We start from the raw sequence: 11513 nt of genomic DNA, 5'->3' as shown, positions 1-11513 counted from the left end.
TTTGAGACGGAGTCTCGCCCTGTCGCCCAGGCTGGAGTGCAGTGGCTGGATCTCAGCTCACTGCAAGCTCCGCCTCCCGGGTTCACGCTATTCTCCTGCCTCAGCCTCCGGAGTAGCTGGGACTACAGGCGCCCACCACCTCGCCCGGCTAGTTTTCTTTGTATTTTTTAGTAGAGATGGGGTTTCACCGTGTTAGCCAGGATGGTCTCGATCTCCTGACTTCGTGATCCGCCCGTCTCGGCCTCCCAAAGTGCTGGGATTACAGGCTTGAGCCACCGCGCCCGGCCCCAGAAATAGTAACACTTTCACACTGTTGGTGGGAATGTAAATTAGTTAAATGATTGTGGAAGACAGCATGGAGATTCCTCAAGGATCTAGAATCAGAAATACCATTTGACAGAGCAATCTCATTACTGAGTATATATCCAAAGGAATATAAATCATTCTTCTATAAAGACACATGCACACATATGTTTATTGGAGCACTATTTACAATAGCGAACTAATGGAATCAACCCAAATGTCCATCACTGATAAACTGGATAAAGAAAATGTGGTACATATACACCAGGGAATATTATGCAGCCACCAAAAGGAATGAGATTATGTTCTTTGCAGGGACATGGATGAAGCTGGAAGCCATCATCCTCAGCAAACTAACATAGGAACATAAAACCAAACACTACATTTTCTTACTCGTAAGTGGGAGTCAAACAATGAGAACACATGGGCACAGGCAGTGGAATACCACACCCCAGGCCTGTTGTGGGGTTGGAGGAAAGGAGAGGGAATTTATAGGACTAGTCAATAGGGGTAACAAACCGCCATGGCACATGTATACTTATGTAACAAACCTGCACATTTTGCACATGCATCCTGCAACTAAAAGTAAAATAAAAAAATAAAATAAAATAAAGACACTGGCTAACAACAACAACAACAAAATACAATGATCAGGCTGGGCATGGTGGCTCACACCTGTAATCCCAGCACTTTGGGAGGCTGAGGCGGGTGGATCACGAGGTCAGGGGTTAAAGACCAGCCTGAAAAACATGGTGAAACCCCGTCTTTAATAAAAATACAAAAATTAGCCAGATGTGGTGGCGCGTGCCTGTAATCCCAGTTACTCAGGAGGCTGAGGCAGGAGAATCACTTAAACCCGGGAGGCAGAGGTTGCAGTGAGCAGAGATCGTGCCACTGCACTCCAGCCTGGGTGACAGAGTGACACTCCATCTCAAAAAAAAAAAAAGTGAACATTCATACCACCATAAACCTCATAGAACTAACTGTGACCCTTAATTTTCTTCTGTAATTTACTTCCTTAATGGGTTTCTGTGTGTCCTTTATAACTTAAATACCCCCCTACTCTCGAAGACCTCTTAAAATATTCTAGCTCCCTTTGATCCCTTTCTCTATATGCTTAAAATATGCTTTGAAAGGTGAATAATTTTTGTAGGTTCCTAATATTTTATGATTATCTTTTCAACTAAATTGTAAACTTGAGAAAAGATGTTAATTCTTATATAGCAGATATTGTATCTTCCATAGGATGAACATGGTGCTAAGCATTATTATTGAGTACTCATTGAAAAGCTGTTTGGATTCTTTCTGTTTTGTTTTCTAGGAGTGTATGGTGAATAAATTCAAGAAAACATCTATTCGTAAGCAACAGACAAATAATCAAACAGAAGTAGTTAAAATAATTGAAAAAGATGTTATGGAAGGTAAGTATTTAAAACAAATTATTTTAAAATTCTGCATGTATTTTTATATATCATAACCTGTTTAAATGTAAATGATAGCCACTAGAGTGATATACTACAGTCATATATACAGTAGCTCTGAGTGAGTTACCAGAAATGAACTTCTTTGTCTTCCTGTTCTCATGCTTACAAATTTATCATTACCTGCCATTACTTTCTTCACTACAATTTGAGAGGAAAAATTACCTTTTCCTCTGGATGAAAGATACTTCTCTCTGTTTTCTGTTTCTGTTATTCTTTCTCCCGAAATTCAAGTTATGAACTCTTCTGTTTTTTAGTCTTTCCTTCTCTTTTGATTCCATCTCTGGGGTCTGTAAATATGCTTTTACTTAAAAAAACAAAACAAAACAAAACAAAACTAACAAAACAAAAAACAGCCAACAAAAGGAATAAAAAAAAGGAAAGAAAATAGACACTAGTTCTCCTAAATAACCTATCTTCTTTTTCATTTTAAATAACCAAATAACCATGCTTCTTTAAGCATAATCCACACTAGTCTCTGCTTCTTCATCTCCCATGTATTACATTAAACAACTTTCGACTACTGTTTACTGAAACTGCTGTGACAGAAGCTACCAACACCAACTCCTCTAGGTTCTTTTGAATCATTATCTTCCGTAACATTTTTTACTAACTACATTATTTGTGAATCATTTTTCTTGCTTTGTTTCTGTGGCACTTCACTGGCCTAATGTTTTCTTTATCCTTTTGTCATTTTTTAGTCTTTATGCTTTCTCTGCCAGTCTTTTAGAATTTGATGTTTCTCAGTACCTTGTCATTAGCTCCATTACCATCTCCTTTTTCTAGGCATGGCACATAAAGCCTAGGCCCTTTTTTTCTATTTTCATCTTTAGTCTCTTCTTCTCTGTTCCAGTCGTACTAACTTGCAGAAAGTACCATTTTCTTTCATCCTTCCCTTGCATATGTTTATAACTTCATCTGTAGTAAACCCTAGTCACCATTTGCAAGATCCAGAATATCTTTGTTCCTTATGAATCCAGTTTTGACATCATTTCCCCTTTTCTTACTCATCCACATTCATAATCATGGAAATGCTTATTTTACTACAAAATCAACATTTGTTTTCCTTTATATTATAGTTTTGGGAGGGTGAATGTACAGGCCTCAGAGCATGGTTGTTTAACCTGATTAGGAACTATAATGTAATTATACCTTAATAATTTTAATTAGCGATATATTAAATCTACATATGTAGATTTATGAGATGTGGTAGAAATACTCAACATAAACCTGTACACTCTGATCTTTATTTTGGAAGAAGGGATATGGAAACTAAGTAGTAAAAACTTCATTGGTCAGAAATAATACATGAATCATTTCTTTCATAATTGGATGTCTTTTGTAGGTGTTACAGCAGATGATCACATGATGAAAGTAGAGACAGTTCATTGCAGCGCTTGCAGTGTGTATATCCCTGCTTTACATAGTTCAGTTCAGCAGCACTTAAAGTCTCCTGATCATATCAAAGGGAAGCAGGTAAAATTTTGATCTGTCTTAATAAAGTTGCTGGATTATCCATCAATATTTTATTGTTCTTTGGCCATAGCTTCACACCTTTCTGCAGTTTTATCAATTTATCAATCTCATATGAAATAACTATGAGTATACTGAGAGAGGCAGTATACAGTGGTTAAGAGTGAACTCTCGAGTAAGATTCCCTGAGTTGTTCAATCTATAACATGTGTTAAGCAAGCAAGTTAGCCTTTCTTTGTCTAAGTTTCCTTATCTGTAAAATGAGGGTAGATGATCATTTTGCTCTTACCTGATTTTTTTTTTTTTTTTTTTTTTTTTTTTTGAGACGGAGTCTTGCTCTGCCGCCCAGGCTGGAGTGCAGTGGCCGGCTCTCAGCTCACTGCAAGCTCCGCCTCCCGGGTTCACGCCATTCGCCTGTCTCAGCCTCCCGAGTAGCTGGGACTACAGGCGCCCGCCTCGTCGCCCGGCTAGTTTTTTGTATTTTTTAGTAGAGACGGGGTTTCACCGTATTAGCCAGGATGGTCTCGATATCCTGACCTCATGATCCGCCCGTCTCGGCCTCCCAAAGTGCTGGGATTACAGGCTTGAGCCACCGCGCCCGGCCTTACCTGATTTTTTTAAAGAGTTAGATTAACTAAAATGTATAAGGCAATTAAAATAGTGTCTGGTAATGGTAAACATTCAGGAAATTATAGCTTTTATTGAACTGTTAACTTTTTAAAAAGTCAGTACAAAACAGTTTTGTGAGAGAGTGTGTGTATTGTATGTGTGTGTGTTTTAGAATAAAAAAGTAAAGATTTGATTATTGCTGATAAATATTTCTGATAGTTGGGAAAATACATTTAAAACAGCATTACCAGTTAGCATCTATTGTTACATTTTTTAGTAGAATATCCCTGAAAATTTACTGTCTTTTGGTTAGTGTGTTTCTGCTTCTCTATTGGCGTGGCTGGTTTATTTAGTCAGATTTACTTCAGGCAATACAAATGTTTATATTGTGGAAAATCGGTTTGTTTGAAAAGCATATTTAAAGATTCAAATATTAAAGCCTTAAGTTTTAAGTAGAACATACCCAGTGTTAAACTTGTATTTTGTGTTAAAGTGAACCTCATTTAATTCAGATTTCTTCAAGCATTTTTGAACACATACAGTCTTTTCTTAATCTATGTCTTTTTCTTCTCTTGATACTCCCTTGACACCATTTTGGCAATTAGACATTCTATATTGTTACCTTTCTTCCTTTGTGTAATAGTCTTGAAATAACCACAGCCTAGAGGAAGACTAGATACTCTTGTAGTATGAAAAATTATTCTTCATTTTTTGATAGCATGAAAATTAATAGTTGGGGCTTGGGTAGGCAGATGGGGAGTGGAAAGAAGAGAAGGCAGCTATCTAGTAGAATCTAGACTTGTAGATTTGTGGGACTGAGTGTTTTCTGTTGAAGCTGATTGGCTTGAATCTTCACTGTTTTAATTCATAGATTTAGATTGTGGTTACAGTAGGTACTGTTGCTGTATAGTTTGTAAGGAGATAAGTCATTCAAATCTAAGGGTTTGAGCATGAAATGCTGTTTTAATTATGGAAATATTTTTCATAGCATGGTTTTCAAGAACCCTCAGTGTGTTCTGTTTTTTGTAGGCTTATAAGGAACAAATAAAAAGAGAGAGTGTCTTGACTGCTACAAGCATTTTAAATAATCCAATAGTGAAGGCGCGATATGAACGTTTTGTTAAGGTAAGATATTAGGGCAAAAACCTTTTCGATTATATTGTGGTATTGCAATAATTAACTGGTGACATAGTAACCTCTTGTGATACTTGAATATAGTTTAACATATTAAGAAGAATTTTACTCAGTATCTTGTGTATAGGTAAAACATCTTTTTTCCTTATTGTTGAGTTGGTCAAGATGGGAGCAGTGATTCCTCTGATCATCTTTGTAGCTCTGAATCAATTGAGAAATACACAAGAATTAGATAGAAAATCAAAATGTCAGCTTTATTCTTGATTTAAGAAAAAATTGACTTGGAGAATATATCTTAGGTATGTAGTTGCTGTGAACTTGTAATATTTCACTTCTGAATTAGGTAGACTTAGATCCTCCCAACTTCTGTTACCAGCCCTGATGGAGAGCAACAGACTTCTCCTAGTTTACCACAGGGCATAGAACAGACTAGGATGTACCTTTTCTGTCACTAGGAAGACCCAAAAGAGGGGACCCAGAAGGGATTGTGTTGTGTACACCTAGTTTTTTCTTCCAAGCATACTAATTGCATATGTCTTTGGGTAAAAGTTGGAGGGTAGCAGGAAGGTCAGATATGTTGCTCCAGAAGAAGGAATCTCATGGAATTTGGAGGGCAGGAGACGAGAGGTTTGCTTCTAATGTTAAGAAACTCAGATGTGAACTCTTTACTCCTCAGGGTTTTTGCCGTATGTTATGGCTTGAATCCATCTTTACATAAAATTTATTATAAACACTATACAAATAAGAGCTTACTATGATTCAGGAAATTAATAGAAATCAATTTTAGAGGTCTTTTAGTTTTGTTCTGTTTTACTTTTCTTATAATACCCAGACTGGTCTGATAAAAGTTATTTTCAGTCTTTACAAAATAATACCTACCTTAAAATCATTATTCTACACTGAAGAGAGCTGTTGTGTTGAAGATTTACAAGTGTGTTATTTGCATTAGTAAGTATAGATTAAAGAAGTTTTGTTTATTTTGTCTATTGTGACTGTTAACAGCTACTCTGAAGAAAACCTGATACATATTTAATGACCATTAAATTGTACCTCTACCAGTTCTTTCCAAGCTAAATAATATCAGTTCTTTCAGCTTGTTCCTTAGGGACCTATTTTCTAATTTGTTAATTTAATATTCGTTAATATTTGTCACCGTTTACTACATTCTTGACACTACTTTAAAAAAAGGAATGCAGCCCTGAATTGAAATCCAATTTTATGGGAGGTATGGCATCAAAAGAAGCATCATAGGTAAAGAAGGAAAGATTAGATTTTTTTGCATTGTCACAAACTTCTGAGAAGTCAATGGTTTCTATTGATATGTGAAGATAATTTTTAATGAGGGAAGAATGCAAAATTAGAATTTCTATATAGTGTTTTCAGGTTACACATAGAATTTCTATATAGTGTTTTCAGGTTACACAATTGAGTCACTTCATGGAATGGGAGATGTCACTGATGGGAGTATCCTGCTCATGCACGTATTGTAGAGAACGCACCTGAACTGAGAACTCCTGTAGAACTTTGTTACTCAGAATGTGATCTGTGGATCAGCAGTATTGGCATCACTTGGGAGCTCATTAGAAATGCAGAATTTCAGGTCATACCCAGGACTACTGAATAAGAATCTTCATTTTAATGAGATTCCTGTTGATTTATATGCATGTGAAAATTCAGGAAGCACTGGGATCACATTGCTCAATGATGGCCCTTTATTCGGCATGCCTGTCTGCTCTGTTCCCTGTTGTCGTTCCCCAGCACATCTTCTGCTCATGGTCAGCTCTGGTCATGGCTTAAAACTCCTCCACTGTCAAGTACTCTCTGTCTGACAAAATGCCCTTGTAAATCTTTGTCCCTTAGAGACACAGCAGAGAAGACAGAAAAAAACAAAACAAAACAAGTTTGTCCCCATCGAGATGATCATTTCATCAATTTCTCCTAATTCTCCAACTGTATCATCTTGTTCTGCCTTCAGTCCCTGCTGTGGGCATTGATAATCACCCTTTCAGTAGGGAATGGTGCTGTTCTAAAATTCCTTATTCGTTCTAGCTCTATGGTTAGCTTTAATGTTTGTCTTTCTAAAAATTGTGAAATCGTTCATGCCAGTCCTGTGTTTCCCAGATTTTTACTCAATTCACAATAATTTTACTTATTAACTACCAGTGTAATGTGTTCCCTGTAGTGACTTTTCCAACCTTTAATAACTTCACATCTCAGATTGCATTCTTGCTCTCTTTGCTTCCCATATTGTTTTTCTTATATGTATATATATTTTAAGACAATCTCTTTGTGTTGCCCAGGCCAGAGTGCATGGTGTGATAATAGCTCACTGCAGCCTTGAACTCCTGGGTTAAAAGCCATTCTCCCACCTCAGCCTCTCTAGTAGACGGGATTACAGGCACACGCCACCGCCTTCAGCTACTTCCCATATTCTTATTCTCCTGCATTAGGGAGATTGAGACCATTAGATGTAAATTCAGTAAGTGTTCGCATTTCTGCCTTAGATATATCTTTCCTTCACCTTTATTATCTGTGAGGAAAAATCATTGCCTTTCATATGTGTCCTAATTTCATCATTATTTCTTCCCTTACTTGCATCTGATTTTTTTCCTATTTTTTTTTTTCTAATCTTCCTCAAATAGACATGCTTATGAGTTCCCTAAACTAAAAATGACTTAACTTTTCCTAGACTTTGGCCCACCCTATTTTATCATCTTTTCTCTTCCCAGAATACTTGAAATGGTAGTTTACTTTGCACATGCTCTTTGCTTCCTCTCTATTATTCACTCTTTAAACTAGTAGTTCTCAACCAGAGGAATGTGTTCAGTCACCCGTGAGGCTAAGATAAATGAAAAGCTGCCTAAGCCCTTTTTTTAGGCTTTCTGAATTAGGGTTTCCCAAACCTCACTGATAAATATCTCCTAAAATGTTTCTCTTATTTTGAGACAGAGCCTCACTCTGTTGCCCAGGCTGGAGTACAGTGGTGCGATCTTGGCTTACTGCAAACTCCACCTCCCAGGTTCAAACGATTCTCCTGCCTCAGCCTCCTGAGTAGCTGGGTCTAAGGGCGCGCACTACCATGCCAAGCTCATTTTTGCCCTGAAATGCTTCTTAAATGTGCAAGTTACCAAGCTTCTCCTGGAAATTTTTATTTAGGCGGTATGAGATTGATCCAGGAATTGGTGTTTTCAGCAAGAGCTCCAGTACAAACTCAATGAAAATCTCAGGGTGTTGGAACCAGGGCCTGTGGTTTTTGACAGCTTCATAGGAAATTTTAAAGATACATTCTTGGACAACTGCTGCTGTCTTAACTGTCACATCATACTTTTGAAACTGCTCTGCCTAAGATTGCTAATGATGTCATTATCAAATCTAGTGACCTTTAAAAAATTATAACATACTATTTTAAATGTATGAAAGTAAGGGGATAGTACAATAAATCCTCAAGAACCTCCATTCTATAATGATGATCAACTCTAGTGACCTTTTTCAATTGCTTTCTGCTTTTTTATACATATCATTTGACACTGTTGATCTATCACTTATTCTTGAAACTCTTTTATCAGGTAGTCTTTTACTGTCCTGGGTTTTCTCCTGCACCAAGTGTTCTTTCACTTCTGTTTTTTCTTTTCTCTTTTTTTTTTTTTTGAGATGGAGTCTCGCTGTGTCGCCCAGGCTGGAGTGAAGTGGCACGATCTCGGCTCACTGCAAGCTTTGCCTCCTGGGTTCACCCCATTCTCCTGTCTCAGTCTCCCGAGTAGCTGGGACTACAAGTGCCCACTACCAAGCCTGGCTAATGTTTTGTATGTTTAGTGGAGACGGGGTTTCACTGTGTTAGCCAGGATGGTCTCGATCTCCTGACCTCGTGATCCGCCTGCCTCAGCCTTACAGGTGTGAGCCACCACGCCCGGTCGTGTTCCTTCACTTCTAACTTCTGCTGCCCCCATGTATAGAGTAGGCATCTTCATAGGGTTTTTATTCCAGCCTTTTTTTCTACTTAATCCACCAGTCCCATCCCAGGGTCTTCCCATTTAAGACTCTGGCTTCACAATGCAGTCTATGCAAGCAGGCAATTCATTCATGTAAATATCTTTTTTTTTTTTTTTTTTTTTTTTTGAGACGGAGTCTCGCTGTGTCACCCAGGCTGGAGTGCAGTGGCCGGATCTCAGCTCACTGCAAGCTCCACCTCCCGGGTTCACGCCATTCTCCTGCCTCAGCCTCCCCAGTAGCTGGGACTACAGGCGCCCGCCACCTCACCCAGCTAGTTTTTTGCATTTTTTTAGTAGAGATGGGGTTTCACTGTGTTAGCCAGGATGGTCTCGATCTCCTGACCTCGTGATCCGCCCGTCTCGGCCTCCCAAAGTGCTGGGACTACAGGCTTGAACCACCGCGCCCGGCCGTAAATAATCTTACTTTGAACTCTCCTTTCTTTTTTGAGTTGCAGATTTATAGCTGCCTATTAGACATCTAGATATCTGAAGTTTTAATTATATATATTAATAACATATACATACTTCCTCCCCTTTTCCTTTCCATTAGAATAGTGATGTAACTTACCTGTTCTGTGAATAATGTCACCACATCTTTTACATTTCTGGTCTGGGGTATTAGAGTAGCTTCCTCACTAGTATTTCTTCTTTTGGTTCTCTACTTCATCCTTCACATTCCTGTGTCATTCATCTTAGAGGGTAGTGCCAGTCTTAATGTTTTCTTGCTTAATAACCTTCACTGTTACTTCATTTCTTACTACATTAATATAGCCTTCTGATATGGTCAAATTTGTGTGAGATTTGATCCAGATATATAATTCAAATATTAAAATAAAGTTGTACCTGTGAATGTTTACTGAGAGGTTTGTCTATTTTTTAAAAGTAGAAGTAAGGCATGGTATCTAATAGATTAGGCAAGGTACCTGCTTTTCATTTGAGTTTTAAAGAGATTCTGTAACATTAAATACTCATATAATTAAGTAAAATGTAAATCTTTGTGTCATCTCTTTTGTTTCTACCAAAAACAACACTTGCCTTTGTCATATATATGTATATGATTTTAGAAATACAGTTAAGGGGAAAATATGCTGCCCTTGGGAGTGAATATTCAAGTGTGCATCAATTTTTTGAATATTTACCCTAGAAGATTCCAGTTATGGAGTATAAAGTAATGGCTTCAGTAAATTATATGCTCACATTGGTATGAAATGGACACTCGGCAAATACTAAATGAATTTGTTACGATTTATAATGAAAAGTTTCAAAATGGCATTTACTCCTCATGATATGGCAAGTAAAAATTTCACTTGCCATATCATGTAATAATGCATGTGCTGATTTTAAAACCCATTTCTTACGTTTTTAGGGTGAGAATCCTTTTGAAATTCAAGACCATTCTCAGGATCAGCAAATAGAAGGAGATGAGGAGGATGAAGAGAAGATTGATGAACCTATTGAAGAAGAGGAGGATGAAGAGGAGGAAGAAGAAGCAGAGGAAGTGGGGGAAGTAGAGGAGGTGGAAGAAGTAGAGGAAGTGAGAGAAGGAGGAATAGAGGGCGAGGGAAATATAGAGGGAGTGGGGGAAGGAGGGGAAATAGGGGCAATGGGAGAAGTAGAGGGAGTGGGGGAAGTAGAGGAAGAAACAGCAAAGGAAGAACCGGCTGATTTCCCTGTTGAGCAACCTGAAGAAAATTAAATATAAGGTATTAAATTTAAAAGGAGCTTTACATTTCGGTTCTAATGTAAAAAAGGGTAAGACATTTAATAGCTTAAAATATGAATTAACACCCATGTTGCATGCATTCCACATATTAAAATTTGTTTTATATAATTTCTAAATGTTTAACATTTGTTTAATAAAATGAAGGTAAAACTATTTTAGTTTAGTTTTATAGCTACCAAACTTAGATCTGATAAATTGTTTGTATAATTTTAAGCTTAATTTTATTACTTTATTGGTGTTAAGGATAACAAATGTGTATTGTTAGTATAGCTATTCTAATAATTTTATCTTAAATGCTGCTCTTGGGAGTGAATATTCAAGTGTGCATCAATTTTTGAATACTTACCCTAGAAGATATAAACTGGGCAAGTATTTTGTGCTCTGTGTATTTTTTTACTGCATTGGACATTGAATAGTAATTTGCGTTAAGATACGCTTAAAGGCTCTTTGTGACCATGTTTCCCTTTGTAGCAATAAAATGTTTTTTACAAAAAATGTTCTCCCTGGATTAGCAGTTTAAATGAAACAGAGTTCATCAATGAAATGAGTATTTAAAATCAAAATTTGCCTTAATGTATCAGTTCAGCTCACAAGTATTTTAAGAGGATTGAGAAGACTTGAATTAAAGAAAAAAAATTCTCAATCATTTTTAAAAAGTAAAACTAAAATTTTTTTTAAAAACACATTTCAAATAGAAGTGAGTCTGTAACTGACCTTGTTTATGCTCTTTTTAGTTTGTTCCTTTTCCCTGTGCCTGTGTCAAATCTTGAAGTCTTCCTGAAAATACATTTGATACAAAGT

The 11513-nt window shown here is 37.1% G+C and overlaps 1 protein-coding gene across 1 annotated transcript; it reads left to right on the top strand.

Moving 5' to 3' along the window:
* The first annotated feature begins 1606 nt into the window (after positions 1 to 1606).
* On the top strand, positions 1607 to 11513 carry LOC108541673 (DBIRD complex subunit ZNF326). The gene is made up of 4 exons (XM_017891276.1): positions 1607 to 1724; positions 3130 to 3260; positions 4896 to 4991; positions 10356 to 11513. The coding sequence occupies exons 1-4, from the start codon at positions 1631 to 1633 to the stop codon at positions 10683 to 10685; spliced, it is 651 nt and encodes a 216-aa protein (XP_017746765.1). The 5' UTR covers positions 1607 to 1630; the 3' UTR covers positions 10686 to 11513.

Source organism: Rhinopithecus bieti, unplaced genomic scaffold, assembly GCF_001698545.2.
Source record: "Rhinopithecus bieti isolate Rb0 unplaced genomic scaffold, ASM169854v2 scaffold_19858, whole genome shotgun sequence".
NCBI classification, from domain to species: Eukaryota; Metazoa; Chordata; class Mammalia; order Primates; family Cercopithecidae; genus Rhinopithecus; species Rhinopithecus bieti.
The sequence above is the reverse complement of the archived record's forward strand: the minus strand, read 5'-3'. Positions and strand labels throughout refer to the sequence as shown.

Coding starts and splice junctions, on each gene's coding strand:
- LOC108541673 (XM_017891276.1), top strand. CDS start 1,631: ATGGTGAATAAATTCAAGAAAACATCTATTCGTAAGCAACAGACAAAT. Junction 1,725..3,129: donor TGAAAAAGATGTTATGGAAG/GTAAGTATTTAA, acceptor TGTCTTTTGTAG/GTGTTACAGCAGATGATCAC. Junction 4,992..10,355: donor GATATGAACGTTTTGTTAAG/GTAAGATATTAG, acceptor TTACGTTTTTAG/GGTGAGAATCCTTTTGAAAT.